A 24010-nucleotide genomic window follows, 5' to 3' on the forward strand; every position below is an offset into this window, starting at 1 on the left:
TTAGAGAAAAGTACAAACAAATCAACAGGGCAACATTAACAAGGTGTGCAAAACCAAGGGGTCTGGGACCTTGGGTTTAGTTCTGCCCCAACTAGCTATACGATCTATATTAAGTCACCTAATTGCCCTGGGTCTCAGTTTCCTCATGTAGAAGAGAAAATAGAATTACATTCTGGTTACATTAGAATGACCACTGTGCCACAATTACCAACAGGTGTGTCCATGCCCTAGGGTGTGCTGGGATGAAACAAAGGGTTGCTCTTAATTCTCAATCTCCCTGTATCTGGGTAATTTACTTAATGGGATGTGCCGTCCTTAAGGTTAAAAAATCATTGGTCTCAAAAGAAAGGCGAACAGAGTTAGAGAGCAACCCTGAATAATTCCAAAACATGCTAGAAAACTACCAAGAGTATATCCTAACTATTCTTTTTCATAATCTATCACATCGATGACCTACAACTCAATCATCTTTCTTTAAAGACTTAGCTCAGGGTCCTCCCTGGTGGTCCAGTGGGTAAGACTCCGCACTCCCCATGCAGGGGGCCCAGGTTTGATCCCTGGTAGGGGAACTAGATCCCGCACGCATGCCGCAACTAAGAGCCTGCATGCTGCAACTAAGACCCGGCGTGGCCAAAACAAATAAATAAATAAATAAAGACTGAGTTCAGATAGCCTCTCCTCTAAAGTCTCCCCAGACTCCCCGGCTGAGTGACCCCCTGTGCATACAACTGTATTATCCCACTAAATTAAATTATCTTCACAGGGGCCCTCTCCCTGCTAAACTGCAAGCTGCTCAAAGGCTGAGCCTGTGTCCTACTCTTCTCTGGATCCACAGCACTTACCACCACGCATTCAAAAAAAACCACAGACTTAAACTGCAAACTCAACCACATTTTAAATAGTTTACGTTTGCAGACGCTCTTCATAATTTCTTAAGCAAATTTTGACATTATTTTATTTTAAAATAGGACCTATAAAAAAAGAGATAAATACAGAACACATTATTAATTTTATAGGTGAGAAAGGCTCAGCAAAGTTAACTTAGCCCCCAGCTCAACCAAAGTGAACAAGCCCTGTGAGTCTAATCCCATCGTAACACGTGACAGATATAAAAATAATCTGCATAAGTACCAAAGGTCATGAAAACTAAGAAAATTCTTTTTCACCACATCTTTCTTGTAAATCTAACAAACAGTATAGACTGCTGGTTCATCACTCTTCCAATAGCAAATATAGAGGTAACAGAAATAATGGAAAAATGAAAGGTACTTAAGTCTAGATTCACAAATATAAGCAAATAATTTTTTCCTTTTCTATAACTTTTATAAATGTTCCTGAATACCAATACATATATTATGAAAGAAAATTCAAAAAGACTAATTTATTATTTCTACTCTTTAAAAGTTATCAAAAGAAAGGAAGGGCTCCACATCACATGTCATTAGGAAAATGCAAATTAAAGCAACAATGAGATACCGTTACACACCTATTCAAATGGCCACAATCTGGAACACCGACAATACCAAATGCTGATGAGGATGTGGAGTAAAAGGAACTCTCATTCATTGCTGGTAGAAATGCAAAAGGGTACAACCACTCTGGAAAGCAGTTTGGCAGCTTCTTACAAAACTAAACTTACTCTCACCATATGATCCCACAATCGTTCTCCCTGATGTTTACCCAAAGGAGTTGAAAACGTATGTCCACACAAAAACCCACACAAAGATGTTTATAGCAGCTTTATTCATAACAGCCAAAACTTGGAAGCAACTGAAATGTCCTTCTATAGATGAACAGATAAACTGTGGTCCATCCAGACAATGGGATATTATTCAGTGCTAAAAAGAAATGAGTGATCCAGCCATGAAAGGCACTGGAGAAACTTAAATGTACATTATTAAGTGAAGGAAGCCAATCTGAAAAGGATACATACTTTATGATTCCAACTATATGACGTTCTGGAAAAGGCAAAACTATAAAGATCAGCGGCTGCCAGGGGTTGGAAGAAGGAAGGGATGAATAGGCAGAGCACAGACAATTTTTAGGGCAGGGAAACTATTTGGTGTGATATTACAGATACATGCCATTATACATTTGTCCAAATGCGTGGAATGTACAACGCCAATAATGAACCACAGTGTAAAACATGGACTTTGGGTGATAATGATGTGTCAATGCAAGTTCATCAATTGTGACTAATGTACCACACTGATTGGGGATATTGATGATAGGGGAGGCTCTTCCATGTGTGGGAACGGAGGCTGTATGGGAAATCTCTGTACCTTTTGCTCAATTTTGCCATGAACCTAAAATTGCTCAAAAAATAAAGTCCATTTAAAAAAAGAAAGGGGGCAATTTGAGTCTATTTTTCAATAATAATCTGATGCCTAGTCTATTATAATATCCTAATGGTATTTGGGGCAAAGTTAAACATCCTCAAAAAGAGGAAAGGCCATCAAAGTATTTTTTTAATTTGATAAGCTGAATAGTTAATACCTAAAATGTTCAAATTTTTTAAACAGTGCAAGAGTATGCAATGCAAAATTTTCCTTTCACTCCTATTCTCCAAACACCCAATTTTCAAAGAGGTTGATTTTTTTTTTTAAGTTTTATTTCATGGGACACTATTTCCACTATTGTCCTCCCAGATACAAGTGGCTATTCTGAAATCATGGCATTTGTTCCAAAAACTATGAGCAGCTCCCATGTCTAATCGTAGGTATAACAGAAAATATTTAAACTGAGAACCTTGCTCCTCAAAGTGTGGTCCCCAGACTGGCAGCATTAGCATCATCACCTGTGAGCTTGTTGGAAATGCAGAATTTTGAGTTCCATCCCAGACCTACTAAAGTAGAACTACATTTTAACAAGATGCCCAAGCGATCTGTATGCACTGGTATACATGGCAACGCCACCTCTGTTTTCATAGAGCTTACAGGCTAAGGAGATAAAATATTCAAATAACTGCAACGAAGGATACACAGGATAGACTACGCAGCTACAAGAGTTTGGGGAGAGATCAGCTTTGGTCCCTGAGGGTCCCCACTGCCCCAAGATAAAATGCCAGCTCCTGTGAAGGGGTCTGTGTGCCATGCACATCCTCGTCCCAGCACATCTGTTCAGCTCACCCTCTGCTACCCCCTACAGCAGATTTCCTGCCAGCCTGACCAACAGCCTGTCACTGGGCTTCCTCCAACACGCCTGCAGGCCTCTGCATGTGCTACCCTGGCACACCCTGCCTGCCCCTCCCCGGCTACCTCCTCCTTGGCCACCTTGTGAAGGGGCAGGAGCCCCTCCCGGCTCTCCCGTGGCACAGCCCAGCTAGCTGATGTCTACCCTCCCCTGCCAGAGGAGCTCCTCCAGGGCAGAGGAAATGCCTAGGGGTTATTTTCTACCCAGTTTAGTATGCTCATCCAATCAGTGAATGAATGAATGAGAGATGCTTCAGGGAAGGGATGAAGACGAGAAGGGCTTAGTCAGTCAGAAATGGAAGATCACTGCAGAGGCACATTTAGGCTAAAATCGGATTAGCTATCTGTCTCGGGAGAACAAACTATAATTTGCTTTCTTCTCATTATGAGATCTGCTCCAGGCAGTGTTCCGTTGTGGATTAGGTGGGGTTTCTACCCCTGCTTTTCTCCGTTCTCTACTCCTAAAACCAACGTGTGCCCGAATTATTGTCACTCTAAGCAACTAGAGCTCCCGAAGCGCAGAGAGAGGCTGCTGCCACTACCCAGCAAGCACCCTACAGGAGCGCCGCTGAAATCCTCCTGGTCGGGGCTACACCAGCTCTGCTTAGCAGACACAGCAAATTTTTCAAATTCAAGGAGTGGCTTGACTACAAGTTCTTCCCTCTTCATTCAACTCAAACATGCACTAATTAAAAGTAATATAAGTCTACAGACAAAAAAAATGTTAATACATATTTTAAAATTTTCCATCACAACCTAGGACACAACCTCAGCAACAAACCGACATCAGAATGACTTGAAGCAAGACAACAGAACTGCCGCCTACATACTAGCTACAGGCAGATTCACACCTTCCAGGAAGGCTGCTGTGCGCTAACAGACAGAAGAATAAGTCCAACTGGTCAGAGGCACCCAAGGTGGGCTGATCCAGTCTGCAGGAAACCTCAAAGGTAAGTAAGTAAGCCCAACGCCAGGACACAAGTGTGCCTGCGAGCTGTGGTTAGAGGCAGCTAAGCAAAGCACAAACTGTGCTTGTATTCAACACAGAAGAAGCAGTTTGTTACTCAGTCACTTGCACCAACCTCAGACGCTGGGTCACAATCATTTCATATGTATCTGAGGTATCACTACCGCCTTCTGCCTGACCACACCAGCCTCCTAAGCGGTGCCCTTGGCTTCCACCCAAAGCAGACATCACTCCTCGCTTTCACGCCCACAGCACTTACAAGCAAACCCTGCACAGTGCCTGCAGAGCCCTCCACAGCCTGGCCCAGATCAGCCCTCCCCGACTCAGGGCCCAGCTCTCCACGCTTCACCTGCCTTCTTCCTGCTGCTCTACCAGGCCCACCTCCAGGCCTGTTCCCCACTGCTCCCTCCCCCTGGAACATCTTCAGGGCCCTCTTACCACTCAGGTGAAATGCCACCTCCCTGCCACCCAGGCCCCACGCACTCTCAACCAAACCACCCTGCTAACTTGCCTTCCTAATACTCACCACCATCTGCAATTACCTTGCTTATGCTTGTTTCCTTCTTCACTGTCTCTCCCACCTAGAATTTGAACGCCATGAAAACAGGCACCTGGTCTGCCTATTCACTGCTCAACTCCAGCTCCTCAAACAGTACCCGGCACATAGTAGGTGCTCAATAACTGTATCCGTGTTGAACACATTTGTTAAATAACTTGTTGAATGAATAATGGCTATAAAACCCACGTTTTAAGCAAAGCCAAAATATGAAAAACCTGGTTTTACATAAAATATTAATCAGTGATTGAGTACAAGTTTACAAAAGGACTCCTTCCCTAATGCATTTTTAAATATTTGGCTTACAAAGCTTCAGTGTGCACATTTTTTAAATATTTATTTATTTGGCTGCGCCGGGTCTTGGTTGAGGCACGTGGGATCTTCGTTGCGGCATGTGGGATCTATTTCCCTGACCAGGGATCGAACCCGGGCCCCCTGCATTGGGAGCACAAGTCTTAACCAGTGGACCATCAGGGAAGGCCCGCACATTTTTAAAAGATAAACCTTTGGCACAAAATGAACTAACTCCTTCAGGGCATGAACAGTGCCTGGTACACAGAAGGCACCCACTAAATATCTGCTGAATACATATATAAGCGCTGGAAAATAGCTTAATACAAGGCATGAGCTATATGAAACTGGACTTGGATTTGAGAACACAGCAAATTTAGCTATATTTAGGTCCCATTTTCCATTTCATCTGATAAACTGACATATATATTTTTTAAATCCACTAATTTGAGATACTAGCAGTAATGTTAGCCATCATCTTTACAGGCGGGTGCAGATCCAAGGGAATTCAGAAAGTTACCTGGCAGTTCTGTTGCTGTTAGTCTTCACCAATAGGTAAGTGGAGGCATAGAAACAATCAACAGAAATACTCAGAACTGCCAGGGATGTCTGTGGACTTAGTATAAAAATCACAAAGCTAGAGAAACTTGTTTTTATTTATATACTGTAATCTATGTAAAAACTCCACTGTTGGGACTTCCCTGGTGGCGCAGTGGTTAAGAATCCACCTGCCAATGCAGGGGACATGGGTTCCCAGCCCTGGCCTGGGAAGATCCCACACGCCGCAGAGCAACTAAGCCCATGCGCCACAACTACTGAGCCTGCGCTCTAGAGCCTGCGAGCCACAACTACTGAAGCCCGTGCATCTGGAGCCCGTGCTCCGCAGCAAGAGAAGCCACCGCAATCAGAAGCCCTCACACCGCAATGAAGAGTAGCCCCCGCTCGCCACAACCAGAGAAAGCCCGTGTGCAGCAACAAACACCCAACACAGCCATAAATAAATAGATAAATTTATTTTTAAAAAAAAAACAAACTCCAGTGTCCCCAGTGAAAGACTAATCAAGAAACCACACCTCTATAAGCCTGGCCTCATTTTAATATAATGCACACCTGCCTTAATGTTCCAGGACATGTCTAATTTTAAAAAGTGTATCTTAATTTTTCCTTTAACAGATAATCTCTTTGAAATAAAATTCTTCTTTATTTTGGCTTTATTCTTACACCATGAAATTACTCTACATGTTCAGTATTCACACACTACTAAATGCATCACCCAAGAAAAACAAGTTAATGTTCAGGTAACCACCTGCATCAAGTGACACCCACTCCCTTTCTTCCCTAACAGGTGTTGGGCTGCAGTTTACAAAGGTCAAAGTAGGAATTAGATGTGCAAGTGTTTGTGTGAGGTGTGTGCTCAGATGCATTTATGTGTTCTTGAAGGGTTATTCTAAAATCTAATATAAATGCACTTTGGGAGTATACAGTTCTGTGTATTATCTGTGCCTCTTGTTTCTACTTTTAAAACATTTCCTAGTCTAAAATGCAAAGTGTGTTAATGACTTGTCTCTGAACTGAACACCAAACAGGTTCCACAGAAAGCCACTCTTACAATCTATAACCCCAAGAAATGAACTCTCAAAGAGTAACTTCATATTCTAAAAGCTCTCACAGAATAACACATTGTCTACAAAAATCAATTACAGGATGCAATTTACAATAGCACAACACCTAGAAAAAATAAAATACAAAAGAACTACATTTTTAAAAATTATGATGACAACTGACATAACTTTACTCCAAAAAATTTCATAGTTTTTTGTTGTTGTTCTGTAGTTTAAACAAATTTGGAATGACATGATTCAGAACTCAGATCAAGTTATCAACATGCTGTTCATTTTTTACATGAGCTTTTCAAAAGTACTGCCAGTTTCAGAAAGCTGACAATCCTTGATTTCTTTTTTAAATAAGGCTTTGGCTTGCTGTTTTCACCATCACCTCTGTAGGCCAATGTAAACAAAAGTCTGCCTCACTCCTATAAGTGAAAAGGATCTTATTAAATATGTTTTAGGAAAATAAATAAAACTATAAAACAGTACTAGCAGTAAGGTTTTCTTAGATTTACCTCTTGATTTTCGAATAAAACAACACAATGAGTCTATTTTTTTCCTCCTTTTGGCCTTGCAGTGTATAACAAAAGTAGACTCAAATCCTCAAGCGAGAATGAGTAATATACACACCCTGAATTACTTTTTAAACTATATAACATTCTTAAATTTTAGCATTATTTATAAAAGCCAATTAGCTATCACTTCAAGCCAGAAAACCTGGGCATTATTAATTTTTCTTCAGTACAAAACTACCTTATAACAACTCACAACTTGTTTGAAAGTCACTTCACTTTACTACTAGCTATGTTTCAGGAAATGAAGATTCTGGTGAGGATGGGTAGTGCCCGTCTAATAACTCGTGTTATCCGGTTTCTGTGTCTCCAGTTTATTACCACTTAAATGATAGGCAAAGCTTTATCTGTCTCATATATAGGTATTTATAAAAATGTACTTTAACACTCTAAAAGCGCTGCATCATAACTAGAGATACCACCACCTATTATTTGTAAAGGGTCACAGAACGGCTAATGGGTTCTCCCACTATGAGTTTATTGCTCAACCAACCTGCCATACACCAAGAGCGAGCTCCGCGAAGGGGCTGGCAAAGAGAGGAGCCCGTGGGGCGCGAGGAAGGTGCCCCATTAACCCGCCGACCTGTGGAAGCTTTGAGAGCTGCATCATTCAAAACACACAAACACCTGGTACTCCGGGAGGGTATTATTCTATTACTGCCTTCTCAAACTGATGAGAACTCTAGAAATCCACTCCAATCCCTTCATCTTTGCGATAGCGGAATCGGCCCGGACTCGTAACGCTTAGTGATTCTGAAGGCGCCAATGTTCTAAAAATAAAACTTTAAGGAAATAGAAAGAACTTACGTTTAAAATTCAGACTCCGTGCTCGCTTCGGCAGCACATGTACTAAAATTCAGACTCCAAAACCTGCCCCTGGAAACCAGCGAGTTAAAAACAAAAGACAGACATCCTCTAAGCGCACCAAGTTCAGCCTCCGGGAATCCTCAGTGCACTATCCCAGACAACCGAGCACAAACCTGTACCCGGGAGGCTGACGCGCGAGGTCCCGCCGCCGGGAAACACCTCGCGGCGAATCCGCGGCGTGCGGTGGGGGGACTTCGGGAGCCGGAGAAGCCCACCCGCCCGGCGTCGAGCCTCACTCTCCCCACCTGTGAAGTGGGCGTGACGCCACTGGCCCGTTCGCCCCACGGGGAAGAAACGCTAATGAATGAGAACCACCTGGTGAAAGACCCGAGCCGCCTCGGCCGCTCTCCGGCAGCGGTCCTCGGGCAGCGGGGCGCCCCCGCCGCAGTCGGGTTCCCCCTCAAGGCCGCGGGCGCTCTCCGCGCTCCGCACTCCCCGCGGCCCGACGGTTACCAAGATTCCCCAAGCCGCGCCCGCCCGGACGCCGGCTCCCGGGCCGTCAGCTACCGTAAAGGGCGCCGTCCCGACGCGGCCCCGACGCCGCCTACCTTGGCCACCCAGCTGAACAATGGTGACATCGCGGGCCGGGCGGAGGCTCGTCGCCCGCAGCTCCCGCTCACTCCCGCCGCCGGCCCGAGGGGCGGCGGGCAGCCGGGGGCGGGCTCGGGGCGCGGCTGGGCCCGGGCATGGCTCCCACCGCGGCGGCGGCGGCGGCGGCGGCGGCTGCGGCGGCGGCGGGCTCCTCCCCGCTCGTCACTGCCCAGAGAGGTCGCGCCCGCAGGGCTGCCCGGCCGAGAAAGGGAAGTGGGTGGGGAGAGTGGGGGAGGGGAGCGGAGGGGAGGGAGCGCGGCCGGCCCCGCCCCCACCCCCGCCCACCCCCCACGCTCGGCTGGCGGCGGGAAGTTGGGACCCGCGGGGGTCGCCCTCCTCCGGGACGCCCCCGGCTGCGCGGCTACTGGGGGAGGAGTCGTAAGCCCTAACGGCTGGGACGCGGCTTTCTAGGCCTCTGGGGTCCGTTTCGCCCAACTTTCAGAAAACTAGGAATTCCTCTCCTTGAGGTTCGGTAAAAGCCCCAGAGTTGGAGCAAACACAAAGCCCGCCCAGCGTTCCAGGGGTTACCGTCGGCCCCGCAGCGTTTCTTCCTAAACGCTCCGGATTGCTGGTAACAAAAGGGCTAGTGTTCCCCTAACTCCTAATACCTTTATATAATCAAAGGTGGTTTTCTTGGAGCCAGAAAACTCAGCTGTTGAGACTAGAAAAGGGGCAGTGGAAAAAGAACCTTCAGTTCCTGCCAGCTGGGAGGTTTCAGCAACGTGAGAAATGTTGGTTTCACCAGTTTTCTTCTCTCCCAAGGCAAGATGATAAGCAGTGTAGTCAGTTTATAGGTACAGAGGTTAAGCTGAGTTTCGAACTCAGACACCCAAGGGTTGCACATTGGAAAAATAAAAAAGGCCAAAGGACACATTAATAACCGATGTGTAAATATAAGTGTCATATGGAGCCACTCACTGAGTTCCTCAAGCCAAATAGCCACCCTAACCCCATAATTTTGCTTCTTTCCTCTTGTCATATTAATTGTGCCTTATCTTCATGACAGGCCAGTAGGACATTTTAATGAAGTTCCCCAAATGCCTGGCATCTGAGTTAGGTGGGTTCATTATCTATTGCTGCATAACAAATTACCCCAAAACTATGAAGCTGGAAACAACAGTTTCTGTGGGTCAAAAATCCGGGGAGCATCTTAGCTGGTCCCTCTGACTCAAGGTCTGTTAGCCGGGGCTGCAGTCATCTCAAGACTGGGACTGAAGGATCCACTTTCAAGCTCATAGTTGTTCCCAGGATTCAGTTCCTTGCAGGCTCTTGGACTTAAGGCCTCAGTTTCTTCCTGCAGCATGTGGTTCTCCCCGTAGGGCTGCTCACAGTAAGGCAGCCTGCATCCCCTAGCACAAGTGATCCAAGAAAAAGCACGTGTCCAAGAAGGAAGTCAATGGTTTTATAAACTAATCTCAGAAGTGACATCCCAAGACTTCTGCCGCATTCAGTCTAGTCCACACTCAAGGTAAGGGGATTACACAAGGACATAAATACCAAGAGAGGACCACAGTGGAGGGAGGGGTGTTATCTTTTTTTTCTCCTCCCAGGTAGGGTACATGGGAACAAGATAAATGATAAAGGCATGGTGAAAGTCAAGAGTGATAGCATTCTAACAAAGCCTCCCTGGGTACTTGAAAAGGGCCTTCAGAGCATCTTAGGGAAGTGCTATTCTTTCATTCTTTTCAGCAGTGATGTTCCCAAAAGAAATTAAGAGGTGGAAAATGGGAGTGCATTTGCAGCCATTTAACCAAATCTTTCTCTGTTATCACATTACTTACCCAAGCAAGTGGAAGAGATAGAGGCTGAGAGCTCCATCAAAGTAAGAGCCTTTATGGCCACCACAGCCTCACTACTCAAAGTGTGATCCATGGACCAGCTGCCTTGGCATCACCTGGCAATTGTTAGAAATGCAGACTCTCAGACCCTGCCCTAATATCCCGTCCTACAGAGTCAGAACCTTCATTTTACCATGACTTCAGGTGGCTAGGATATACATAAAGTTTGAAATGCACTAGTATATGAGATTCACTGACATTGGCCTTAAAATAATGTAAGTGACCAACAGCCCCTGGAGAGAACAGCTAAAACTGTCCTTCATCCTTGCGATGGCGTGAACTAGCTCAGCAGAGAGAGACCTGGAGAACTACGGGGAGTCAACATCGTTGTGATGGGAGTGGCTGGGCAGCTGAGGACCAGGCATGATAAGCTGGATGGATGACAAATGTCACCACACACCATCACTCCAATCCCTAGCCTGAGCTCTACGAAAATGCCCAGGACTGAGAAGCAACTCAGGGAAAAGGATGAGGAGAACTCGAAATGGACTACAGAAACCTGAATTACCTCCAACTGACTGAGATAAACTTTCTACTTCTTCAGCAGGAGGTAAGAAGGCAAAAAAGAGAAATTACATTAAATTTAGAAGGAAAATTGCACTTCTTGCAAAAAAAAAGTTTAAGACTAAATCCTGAATATGACAGTTACAATATGACAGGTGAAATAGGGACATCCAGGCTTCATTGTTTAAACCTGGACCCCTGGACTTCCCTGGTGGCGCAGTGGTTAAGAATCCTCCTGCCAATGCAGGGGACATGGGTTTGAGCCCTGGTCTGGGAAGATCCCACATGCCACGGAGCAACTAAGCCCGTGTGCCACAACTACTGAGCCTGCGCTCTAGAGCCCACGAGCCACAGCTACTGAGCCCACGTGCCACAACTACTGAAGCCCGCACGCCTAAAGCCCGTGCTCCGCAACAAGAGAAGCCACCGCAATGACCGCAAAGAAGAGTAGCCCATGCTCATCGCAATTAGAGAAAAGCCGGCGCGCAGCAATGAAGACCCAACACAGCCAAAAATTAATTAATTAATTAATTAATTAAATAACTAAACCTGGACCCAATTCTCCATGTATATACACATCAATGTGGAGTCTCCTGCAGTTTCTGGTTTGCACTTGCCTAAACCTTACATGATTTTAGACTCAGGTCTCCATCTCCATCTGCTCCAGGTCTCCCTGCCTGATCTGGGCAGAATCACTCATTTAATGGGAACATAAGAACCTTTCCAATGGGTGGACTTGATAGTAACGTCTGGGGCTCTCACACTAAATATTACATGAAAGTTCTTCATTCCCTGCCAACATGTAGCTTGCCAACAGAAATTCTATTATAATCTGGAAGTTCATTAAAGGGAAACTTTTACATCAGACAGTCTAACAGATCTCACATTCAAAACAATTTTCCTTAAAATCTATTTCTCTGATCCGAAAAATGTATCCTTCTCTAAGAAACTGTATATTCCCCCAGGGAAGGACTGTACGTAGAGGGGGCATGGGTAATTTTTAATAGCTCCCCATTGATTCTTTTTCAGCCAGAATCAAGAACGCTTACAGACAGAATAATCATTGCTCAAAGATGCTGATGGTTCCCAGCGCTGATTTTCTATCAGAGTTACCTGTGATGACAAGGCGAGTGGGTGAGGAAGGAGGGCAGATGATTTGGCTGCTCTGTGGCAGGGTGGAATGCTCAGAGACCTCAAAGAGCAGGTAGGTCACATAAATGTGTACAGAGGGCCAGGTGTGAGACAATAAGGAATGAATGAACTGTCGCATGCATCCATGGAGAATGCATGCTCAATTATTAAAACACTCCACCCAGCCAAGCAAAATGTGTGAGCTTGGAGGAGTGTGTATCGTGTGTGTGTGTGTGTGTGTGTGTGTGTGTGTCTGTGTGAGAGAGAGAGAGAGTGAGGGGGGGCAGGGAGAGAGAGAGAGATTCTGATTATCAGCCAGGATTGAGAACCAACCGCTTGCATAGTTCTAGATCCCTTGTTTAAAAAAAAAAAAAAAAAAAAGTTGCTCTGTGGAGAGCAATAGGCTATCTGACTAGGACTGCAGAGATCTAAATAAGTAGGTTCTACAGAAAATCTGAGACTACTGTCTAAGTAACTTTAAAAGGAAGCTTTAATGTCTCACCATCAGTTTTCCTGAGACATTAAAGGAGGACTAAAAAGGGGGGGTAAACCCAGGAACTGGAAGAGGTGCTCATCTACTAAGCCTGATCATAACTCCCCAAATAAACTTGACACTCCTGCCCTTCTGGGTTCCTCCTTTGAAGAGGAGCAAGGGTCAAGGACAGCAATACCTCCTGAGAGTTCAGGAGATGCTGACAGGCAGCTCTCCACCAACTGAAATGTGGAGGGCGCAGAGGTAGGAAGCATGACCTCACTCTGCAACCTGTTCCTCCCCGCCACAAGACCTGGTTAAAAATAGAGCCATTGTGACACCAACTCCACAAGGAAACTCGAGACTTGGTTTCAAGTGAATCAGAACCACTTGGCACTTGGTAACTAGGATTCTGACAGCAGTTACAATGTGTTTTGTTTTGGCTTTTCTTCCCACATCACCATGCTATTCCGGGACACCAGCTAAGTGTCCTACAATTCAACTCAATTCTGACACTGTCTACCTGGAGATTGTATCAGATCCCAAAGAATAAGGGCTCAGTCCTACAAGACTGCCCTCCCTCCCCACTTCAGACACCAATCCCAAGTCCAGGGTGTCACCTGTGCCTCTGACCAACCGGTTCCAATGACCCCATCCTTGGGTTCAATTAATTTGCTAGAGTAGCTCACAGAACTCAGGGAAACATTTTACTTACTAGATCACCAGTTTATTATAAAAGGATATAACTCAGGAACAGCAGAATGAAAGAGATGCACAGGGCAAGTTATGGGGAACAAGGTGCGGCGGGGGGGAACTTTCCATGCTCTTTCTCAAATACCACTCTCCTCAAACCTGCACCTGTTTACCAACCCCGAAGCTCTCCAAACCCCATCCTTTTGGGTTTTTATGGAGGCTTCATACATAGGCCTTTGGCGACTGAACTCACTCTCCAGCCCCTCTCCCTTCCGCGCGGAGTTCAGGGGGTGGGACTGAAAGTTTCAACCTTCTAATCACAAGGTTGGTTCCCCTAGCAACCAACCTGCATGCTAAAGGGACCTAGGGGCTTTCCAAAAGTCAACTGATTAACATAACAAAAGACACCTTCATTGTTCTCTTCGCAGGAAATTCCAAGGGTTTTAGGAGCTCTGTGCCGGAAAGGGGGACAAAGCCCAAAAATATATATCCTATTATAAATCACGATATCACAGCAACTGATCAAGAATCAGTTCATGAATATTCATTAGCACCTATTGTGTAAAGCAAACACGTGTCCTAGCAAGGAATAGCAAAGATGATCAGACCTGAAGCATAGGCACACAGCGTAGGAGGGAAGAGTGGAAAGTGCCAAGAGAAGGGCCCAGGTGAAGCTCCACTGAGTCCCAAAGGAACGAAAGATAACTTCCGGCTGCAAAGGAAGAGCCAGCATCCTGGCTGGAAGACATCAGGACTTTTACAGATGGAGATGAGGGAGTGGGTTTTCCAGGAAGAAGGACCAGCTGGCATGAAGGATTGGTGCTCACCTCTGAAAATCGAGCCTTACCAGGACAGATAGAATAGAAATCAGAGCTCACATTGCAGAGAGAGCGTTTTAGTAAATGGTAGTTTGGGGGTGTGCAGTCATCCCTCACTGGCATAAAAATTTGTTTCCAGAAAAAATATTTTTTTAAAATATTTATTTATTTATTTGGTTGCACCGGGTCTTAGTTGCGGCAGGCAGGCTCCTCAGCTGTGGCATGAGAACTCTTAGTTGCGGCATGCACATGGGATCTAGTTCCCTGACCAGGGATCGAACCCCGGCCCCCTGCATTGGGAGCGCGGAGTCTTATCCACTGCACCACAAGGGAAGTCCCCAGAAAAAATATTTGCTGAGATACTATCAAATCCAGAAAAGTCATGAAAAAAGTCCCTCTGTATAAATTGAAAACATATGTCTATGAAAACAATTGTAATGAATGTTCACAATAGCATTATCCATAATGGCTAAAAAGTGGAAACAACCCAAATGTCCATCGACTGATGAATGGATAGTGTACCCACACAACAGAGTATTATTTGGTCATAAAAAGTGATAAAGTACTAATGCATGCTACAACGTAAATGGACCTTGAAAACAGTATGCTAAGTGAAAGAAGCCAGACACAAAATACTATATATTGTATAGTTCCATTTATAAGAAATATCCAGAATAGACAAATCGAAAGAGAAAGAAAGATTCGTAGTTTCCAGGGATTAGGGAGCAGGAAACATGGAGAGTGACTGCTAAAGAGTATGAGGTTTCTTTTAGAGGTGATGAAAATATTTTGGAATTAGAGAGTGGTTATGTTATGGTTACAAAACTTTGTGAATATACTAAACCCCCAAATTTCATGGCATGTGAATTATATCTCAATTTTTAAAATCCCTCTATGTGATGATGGTTTAATGACTTTACATAAATTATCTCCCTAAGCTTGTATAACAATGGAACCCACACTTCAAAGGGCTAGTTTCAGGATTAAATGGGATGCATATAAAGCACTCAGACTGAATCCTTGCACACAGTAGGTGCTTAGGAAATGTTAGGGATGTTAGCTATAGGAGAAGGAGGAGGATGAGGAGGGGGAGGAGGGGAAGGGGAAGAAGAAGGAGAAGGAGAAGGAGAACGAGAACGAGAAGAAGAAGAAGAAGAAGGAGAAGGAGAAGAAACTTCAGTAGCAGCAGTAGCAGTGATTGTTGTAGGTTGATGATGGGTATGTGTGATGGTTAATCTTCATGTGTCACTAAGGGCTGCCCAGATAGCTGGTCAACATTATTTCTGGTGTGTCTGTGAGGGTATCTCTGGAAGAGATTAGCATTTGAACTGGTCAACTGAGTAAAGAAGATCGCCCTCATCAATGTTTGGTGGACATTATCCAATCCATTGAAGTTCTGAATAGAACAAAAAGGTGGAGGAAGAGAGAATGCGCTCTCTCTCTCTCTCTCTCTCTCTTTCTGCTTGAGCTGAGACCGCCATCTTCTCCTGCCATCAGACATCAGTGCTCCTGGTTCTCAGGCCTTTAGATTCAGACCAAGACTTACACCATCAGCCCTCCCGATTCTCAAGCCTTCAGACTTGTACTGAAATACACCACTGGCTTTCCTGGTTCTCCAGCTTGCAGACGGCAGATCATGGGACTTCTTGGTCTCCATAACCACATGAGCCAATTACTATAATAAATCTCCTCTTATATATCTCTCTCTAATATATCCTATTGGTTCTGGTTTTCTGGAGACTCCTAATACAGTATGACTATTATAAATACAGAAACAGAACAGAAGTGATGGGCTGGAGATCTCAAGTTCATGGCTGGGTTTATAGACAAACAGTTGAGAGCAAAGAAGGGATTGTGTGTTAGCCAAAACTAATTCTGGCACGGGTGGGCCCCCCGACATATCTCAATATTTTCCTCTCCCTTTTTATGGGTTGCTATGTCTAGCGGTATGACTGTGCTCCATTTGTTACTTTCACTCTATAAGCCATGCCGTGAATTATCCAAGTTTCGCTGGTAAATTCCTGTCATTCCGGGCAGAGACTTGGTGTGCACAAGCATTACTAGCCTGTCACACTTTCAGAGAGTTCAGATGTTCCTCCCTAAGAAATGGGTCCTGCTCACTCACACTGCTAATCTCGCTTTTCTCTTCCCCACACACACTGTGTCTCATTACCTGTCTACATCTCTTGCTTTCTCTCAAGCACACACTTGTACTCACATTTTAAATGATGCCAGATTCAAAATGGAGTCTTTGGGTGGCAAGACTATTTGAAGACCAACCTGAGAGCAAAGGATGCTCAATAAATTGGTGAATAAGTGAAAGTACAGAGTGGAAAGATAAATTTTGTGAAGACTTATTTGGAGGTAGACAATAAATTCAGGGAATTAGCTGAAGAACACTCTACTTTGATAGAGCTGTGTCAACGTTTAAATTAAGGTCTCTGATGTCATGTTTGCATTTTGTGCATCAAGTTGTAGTTTGTTAGCCAGAATAACAGTAAACAAATTTAACAAGAACATTTTTAGTGTTCTCAAGCTCCAGCCACCTTCACTACATTGCAATATTAAAAGCTGGCTGGGAATTCCCTGGTGGTCCAGTGGTTAGGACTCGGCGCTTTCACTGCCAAGGACCCAGGTTCAATTCCCTGGTCAGGGAACTAAGGTCCCGCAAGTGGTGAGGCACAGCCAAAATAAATAAATAAATAAAAACTGGATGAAGCCCAGCTAGAAATCCTGAGAAGTCTCTGCAGTGTAAAAAGGGAGCCATTGAACTTGTAACTCTAGAGCTCTAGAGGGAACCAGAGAGTAACAAATCCCCCCAAAAATAAAGTTCACACCAGTGAACATTTTGGGGATGGCTTTTTTTCTCTCTGCACTCAGCAGTCTTATTAGAACAGAAATTTACTTTATGACACAAACTTCTCTCTTCAGTAGAAATAACAATCAATTCGTTTCACTGTGACATTTCAAAAACAGCTAAATTAATATATTTTGCTATTGAAATATCTGTTCTCATCTCAATATTTTGCTTAATATACACAGCAACTGTGTTCACTTTTTAGCTGGTAAGACATTCCAAAAATAGAAACAGTGTTTTTCTATTTTTAGCTCAGTCTATAAAGTTTAAGCAAATAATCTTTCCAAAGCATTGCACACACACGTTTCAAATTCATGGAAAAACCCAGTGGCAGTGAGCTCATAAAAGAAAACACAGTGAAAATTTGGAGTCAAAAGATTTTTGATATCCTCACCCTGTGTTAAAACTAAACAGAGATGCTTAGCTTTCAACGCAGATATTTTAATTATAATTTCTAATAGGAACATGAAAAACACCACTTAGCGTAGCACTAATTTCACCAGAAAATAACTTTTTTTTCCTACACTGAAAGTTATGTTTTTTCTTAAAAAATTAGACTGAAAAATGTCAATTCCTGTTTCCTGGTCAAATCTATTAGTGAATAAAAATCAGACCAAAGCTTCCTTTTCCCCTTCTTTCATACTAAATCATAATTTCCTTTTTTCCCCCCAAAAAGGTGGTCTAGTTTACGCTTGATTAGAGTGATTTCTCACTTCTAAAACAATTTATTTGTTCAATTTCATCCAGTTCTTTAAATGTGTTATGTTTCAATCCAGCAATCGCACTCCTTGTTATTTACCCAACTGAGTTGAAAATTTATGTCCACACAAAAACCTGCACACCGCTGTTTATAGCATCTTCATTCATGATTACCAAAACTTGGAATAGGGCTCCCTGGTGGCGCAGTGGTTAGGAATCTGCCTGCCAATGCAGGGGACACGGGTTCGAGCCCTGGTCTGGGAAGATCCCACATGCTGCGGAGCAGCTGGGCCCGTGAGCCACAACTACTGAGCCTGCGCGTCTGGAGCCTGTGCTCCGCAACAAGAGAGGCCACGACGGTGAGAGGCCCGCGCACCGCGATGAAGAGTGGCCCCCGCTTGCCGCAACTAGAGAAAGCCCTCGCGCAGAAACGAAGACCCAACACAGCCAAAAATAAATTAATTAATTAATTAATTTAAAAAAAAAAAAGCTTGGAATAAACCAAGACGTCCTTTAGGAGGTGAATGGATAAACTGTGGTACATAGAGACAATGGAATGTGATTCAGTGCTAAAAAGAAATGAGTGATCCAGCCATGAAAAGACATGGAGGAACCTTAAGTGTACATTACTAAGTGAAAGAAGTCAATCTGAAGACACTACATACTGCATGATTCCAGCTATATATGGCATTCTGGAAAAGGCAAAACTATGGAGACAGTAGAAAGATCAGTGGTTGCCTGGGGTTGGGGGTGGGAGAGAAGGGATGAGTAGGCAGAGCACAGAGGACTTTTAGGGCAGTGACAGTACTCTGTATGGTATTATAATGACAGATACATACCCATCATTATGGATGTATGTATAGATATACATACATCTGTCCAAACCCATACAATGTACGACACCAAGAGTGCATCCTAATGTAAACTATGGACTTTGGGTGATAATGATGTGTCAGTGAAGGTTTGCCAACTGTTACAAATGTACCATTCTGGTGAGGGATAGGGATGTTGATAACGCGGCAGGCTATGCATTTGTTGGGGGGGCGGGATATATGGGAAATACCTTCTGCTCAATTTTGCTGTGAACCTAAAACTGCTCTTAAGAAACCCTTGAAAAAAACCAGGTTTTAAACATCAGTGAAACTCTCTGTCAATGCTCTCAGTATTTTGCGCGTGCGCTTCCGTATTTTGCATCAGAACTGCAGAGCAAGCACCCAGAAAGGGGCAGGGTGACTCTTCCATGTCGGATACCTGTGCCTGGTACAGAGCCGCGCACTCTGCACAGTCATGCAAAACAGTTCGTATCTGTTTCCTCACCAGAGCTTGAGATTCCGATAAAAAGTCCACCAAGCCATGTACACTCACACCTCCCCAAGAGGCGTGTGCCTGACTCTGCTCGGCACAATGCTCAGGTGCACCGAACGAGTATACTTTCCGGAAGCTAAGATCCACGTGCTATGTTCTTAAGTCCATGCTCCTCTAAAAACTTTCAGATAAAAAGTCTCTCTGGGCTCACCGCTTAGCAAAGGAATGCATAGGTTATAAAATAAACCAGCACCTGCTTCCTGGTCTCTCTACACAGCTGGAGAAGGTACATAACTTATGTTGGCTTTGACAGGCTATGCAAAGGCTGAGAAGATACAAGAAGGAGGAAATGGCTTTTCTTTTCCATTTGTGTTGGAATCACCTTTCGTTTCTTGCTTATAAGTGGAGAAGCCTGAACACGGCTCTCCTCACCTGGAGTTTTTCAAACATGGTAGACGTTATGCTCTGAGTGAGGTGAAGATAAATTCAACCTTCAGATGATGGTCAGAATTTATCTAAAGCGGCCAGATTGATTTGCACCCAGCCCTTTGGAGCCTTTCTCTCTGCGGAGGCAGCGTGGCTTCAGAGACAGCCCAGGAGGAACAGGGGGTTGGGCATCCAGGTGGGCACAGCTAGCTTCTACTTGCCCACGACTGGCTGTGTGACCTCAGGCGGCTCATGTTGCATCTCTGGACCTGTTTTCACCTTGTAAATTTTGGAGGTTAGACTCATGATCTCCAAGGTCCCTTCCAACCTTCCCTCAGGAACGCTATGGAATATGTACTAAATTAAATGCCCATGATGAGTTTGTTCCTGGCAGCCTTAGCTCAGGGTCAAGGTAGAAATAAAACATACCTGCTCCCCAGTCTCAAGGTCTCAAGGGTGCCAACTTGGAACTTTTCCAACTTACAGTTGGTTTCTTGCCTCAGGGGGAAAGATGACAAGAACAAATGCCTACAGTACAGTGGAGGGGTCACCTGCCTCCTGTTTGAGGTACTCCTTCTCCAAGATCGAGGGTCAGGAAGGAACAACATCCACTGAGCACGTATTACACGCCAAGTGCTTTCATATATTCTCATTAATGCTCACAACTCCAAAGCCATGGGGGCTGGACCTCCCAGAGCCCTGGGGGTCAGACCCCTCCCTGCAAAGCTGTAGGGGCAGAACTTCTGCCCCACTGTGTCCAGAAGGTGGGACCTGTGCCCCAGTGGGGCTGACGGGCAGAGAATCAAGCCAAAGAGGATTATTCTAAAGCCTTAAGATCTCATGGAGTTTGCCTTGTAGTTTCGACTTACTTGGGCCCTATCACCTTCTTCTCTCTTGATTTCTCTCTTTTGGAATAGGATTGTCTATCCTACACCTGGCCCACCATTGTACTCCAGAAATATGTAACTTGTTTGATTTCACAGGTTCACAGCTAGAGAGAATTTGCCTCAGGTTGAATCATATCTTGACTCTCACCCATACCTGATTTAGATGATATTTAGATGAGGCTTTGGACTTTAGACTTTTGAGTTGATGGTAGGATGTAATGAATGTATTTTGCATATAAGAAAGACATGAATTTGGGGGGATCAGAGACAGAATGCTATAGAATGAATGTTTGCATCCTCCCAAAACTCCTATGTTAAAACCCAATCCCAGACTTCCCTGGTGGCACAGTGGTTAAGAATCCGCCGGCCAATGCAGGGGGCATGGGTTCCAGCCCTGGTCTGGGAAGACCCCACATGCCGTGGAGCAAGTAAGCCCGTGCGCCACAACTACTGAGCCTGCACTCAAGAGCCAGCGAGCCACAACTAATGAGCCCTCGCGCCACAACTACTGAAGCCCGCATGCCCAGAGCCCGTGCTCCGCAAAAAGAGAAGCCACCGCAATGAGAAGCCCGCGCACCACAACAAAGAGTAGCCCCCACTCACCGCAACTAGAGAAAGCCCATGCGCAGCAACGAAGACCCAACACAGCCAAAAATAAATAAATAAATAAATTTATTTTAAAAAAAACAAACCAATCCCCCAGGGCCTTTGGGGATGATTAGGTCATGAAGGTGAAGCCCTCATGAATGGGATTAATGCCCTTATAAAAGAGACTCCAGAGAGATCTTTCTTCCCTTCCACCATGTGAGGATACAGCAAAAAGACAGCTGCCTATGAACTAGGAAGCCGAATCTGCCAGCACCTTGATCTGGGACTTCCCAGCCTCCAGAACTGTGAGAAATAAATTGCTGCTGTTTATAAGCAACCCAGTCTGCGTGTGTTTGTATATATATATATATTTTTTTTTTGGTACATTTTTGTTATAGCATCTCAAACAGACTAAGACAAGTACTAATAATAGTAATAGAACATGATGTGTATCGAGTGCTTACTGTCTACCTGATACTGCTAACACCAGCTAACCTTTGAATTGCGCTCTTTAGGGATCAGGCATTTGTTCTAAGCATTTACAATGCATGAGGCTGGGACCCGGATTACCCTGTTTAGGATGGGGAAACTGAAGGGGCAGAACCAGGATTCGGGCTCAAGCACTATGTCAACTTAACCACTTTACTACCCTAAATATCTCAAAACTCTGCTGCAAGCTGTTATTTATTATTTTGCAAGCAAGGAAGCAGAGGTTGAGCAACGTAAAATCAATCATTCACCCAAGGTCTTCCTTGGGTAGAGCTGAGGCTCTCTCTGCAATGTCAGGAAAGCAAACGGCCCTAAGTGCTATCAACACAGAGCTTTGTGCTCTAAGATTTCAGGTACCTGGTCTAGCCAGGAGAGGTTCTCGAGACAGCCACCAGCTTGCAGCCAACAGCGGGCTCTGTCAGGGCAGAAGTTCTGCCTCTCTCTTAGAGCCAGGGGCTGAGCCAGTGCCAGCTAGACTAGATGGATGTGAGCTTGAAATGGTAGCAAATTTTAATGAATCAACAAATGAATAAGAGAGAAAGGGAAGGGAAAAAAGTTAGTTCTCTTTGAGGCTAAGGCAGCAGGGCCCTTCCCAAGGGTCCAGCTGGGCCAGGGGCTAGTAAGAAGGAAGTGAGGCTGCAGCAGGCTCCCCAATGAGGCCACGCTGGGGGCTGGCAAGACACACCCGACCTGAAGCCAGAACAAAGCATGGACTGGGCCGTTGGGTGTTGGGGAGGTGGGAGCAGTGGTCCTCCCTGTAAAAAGCTGGCCTGGCTGATGGGCTGGGGACCCTGACCTCCCAGTGCCCAGGAAATTCAGCTGGATGGGGTATGGCCCTTGCATAGCTTAATGAGAATCTGATTCTTGGATTGGATGTATCAGTGGATCCAGGACAAGTTTTCCTTATGAGAAAATCATCACCGTGCTCTTCCTCTCCAAGGGCCCACAGCTGGCCAAATCCAAGAAAGAGGCACAGAGCGCCTCTGGGCCAACAAATGCTGCTTTATAGTTTTAATCCAACCAGCAGTGATTTCAGGTATCCAACCCTGGCCCACCATGTGCACAGCAATGGAACTTAAGCCACTGAAGTTATCTCCATTAATTCACGAAGTCACTTGATAAATATCTATTGCACACATTCACACACCCGTCCCTAGGGATGCTACAGTAAACAAGCCGCCTGCCCCCAGAGGAACGTCATAGGGTCCAGTGGGCCCATACAGCAAGCAAACAGGAAACTGCATGACCAAGTGAGAAGTGCTCCTAGAAGGAAAAGAGAGGTTGCTAAGAAAGCATGCAGAGAAGGCATTTGGGGGAGGTGGCCCGGAGGTGGGGAGTGGTCTAAGACTTGCAAGCAGCATGTGAGGCTGAAGGGCTTAAGAACACACCCAAAGGCCAAGTAGAAATTACCCACTGCAGGGTAAAAGATGATCACTAATCTACAAAGGAGTAGAATCGGATACTGGACTTTTTATTACGTATGGCATTCTTGTTTTCTAAGGTTTTCTCCTTTATTATAAAATATGTCAAAAAAATTAAAGAGAATAATATGACAGATACACAGGTAGCTACCACCCAGCTTTAACAGTTCTAAATATTTTGCACATTATGTACATTTTTTTAAAAGAAGTAAAATGTTGCTTATAGAGCTCTTCCCCTCCATCCCCAGAGGTAACCACCATCCTGCACTGGGTTTATCTTCCCCCTGCCTCTGTTTTTAAATATTAACCACATAGGTATCAATCCACAAACAATATAAAGTAGCATTTTGTACTTTTACATTTTTTCCTACATGGTGTCATAGTATATATATTCTTTTAGAAATTGCTTTTTTATATTCAGCACTGTTATTTTAACTGCTGAATGGTATTCAATTGTATTAAGTTGCAAGATTATTGTACAATTTAATTATCTCTTCCCTTTTTGATGGAAATTTAGAACCCCCCCCACCTTTTTTTTTTTTTGCCATAGCAGCAACATCCTTGTCTCTTCGTGCACGTGTCCATGATGTATCCCTAGAAATGGAATTGCTGGGGTAAGGGTATTCACATCTCCAGCTGTACGCACATGGCCACATTCTGCTGCCACTGGGCCAATTTATACTCCCACCTGAATATTTATGCTCCTGTTTCCTCACATCCTCACCAATCCTGATGTTACCAAGCTCTTAAATTTTGCTAATCTACAGTGTGATATGTTATTTTTCTTACTTTAATCTGCCTTTCTCTGGGACTTCCCTGGTGGCGCAGTGGTTAAGAATCTGCCTGCCAATGCAGGGGACATGGGTTTGACCCCCGGTCTAGGAAGATCCCACATGCCGCGGAGCAACTAAGCACCACAACTACTGAGCCCCCGTGCCTAGAGCCTGTGCTCCGCAAAAAGAGAAGCCACCGCAATGAGAAGCACGCACACCGCAACGAAGAGTAGCCCCCGTTCGCCGCAGCTAGAGAAAGCCCGTGCGCAGCAACAAAGACCCAATGCACCCAAAAATAAAAATAAAATAAATAAATTAATTAAAGAGTCTGCCTTTCCCTAGTTGCTAGTGAGTTGCCCATCTTTTCATATGTCAAATGGCTCTTCAAGTTTCCTCCTCTGTAAATTGCCTATTCACATTGTCAGGCCATTTTTCTACTGGATTGTCTTTTTTAAAAAATTGATTTG

The 24010-nt window shown here is 44.7% G+C and overlaps 1 protein-coding gene across 9 annotated transcripts in view; it reads right to left on the reverse strand.

The window, feature by feature from the left end:
• Positions 1-24010, reverse strand: part of TBC1D1 (TBC1 domain family member 1) — a 216874-nt gene that overhangs the window by 126451 nt on the left and 66413 nt on the right. Inside the window, exon 1 of one of the 9 annotated variants that reach the window (XM_082464155.1) lies at positions 8600-8792. The exons of 6 other annotated variants lie outside the window; for them this stretch is intronic. In XM_082464155.1, the coding sequence (XP_082320281.1) occupies positions 8600-8629 (30 nt within the window). In that variant the 5' untranslated portion in view covers positions 8630-8792. Of the gene's footprint in view, positions 1-8366; positions 8545-8599; positions 8793-24010 lie in introns of those variants that run through there. 2 more of the 9 variants (XM_082464156.1, XM_082464157.1) reach the window with 2 other exon arrangements.

Source organism: Balaenoptera physalus (assembly GCF_965194825.1).
Source record: "Balaenoptera physalus genome assembly, chromosome: 5".
NCBI lineage: Eukaryota > Metazoa > Chordata > Mammalia > Artiodactyla > Balaenopteridae > Balaenoptera > Balaenoptera physalus.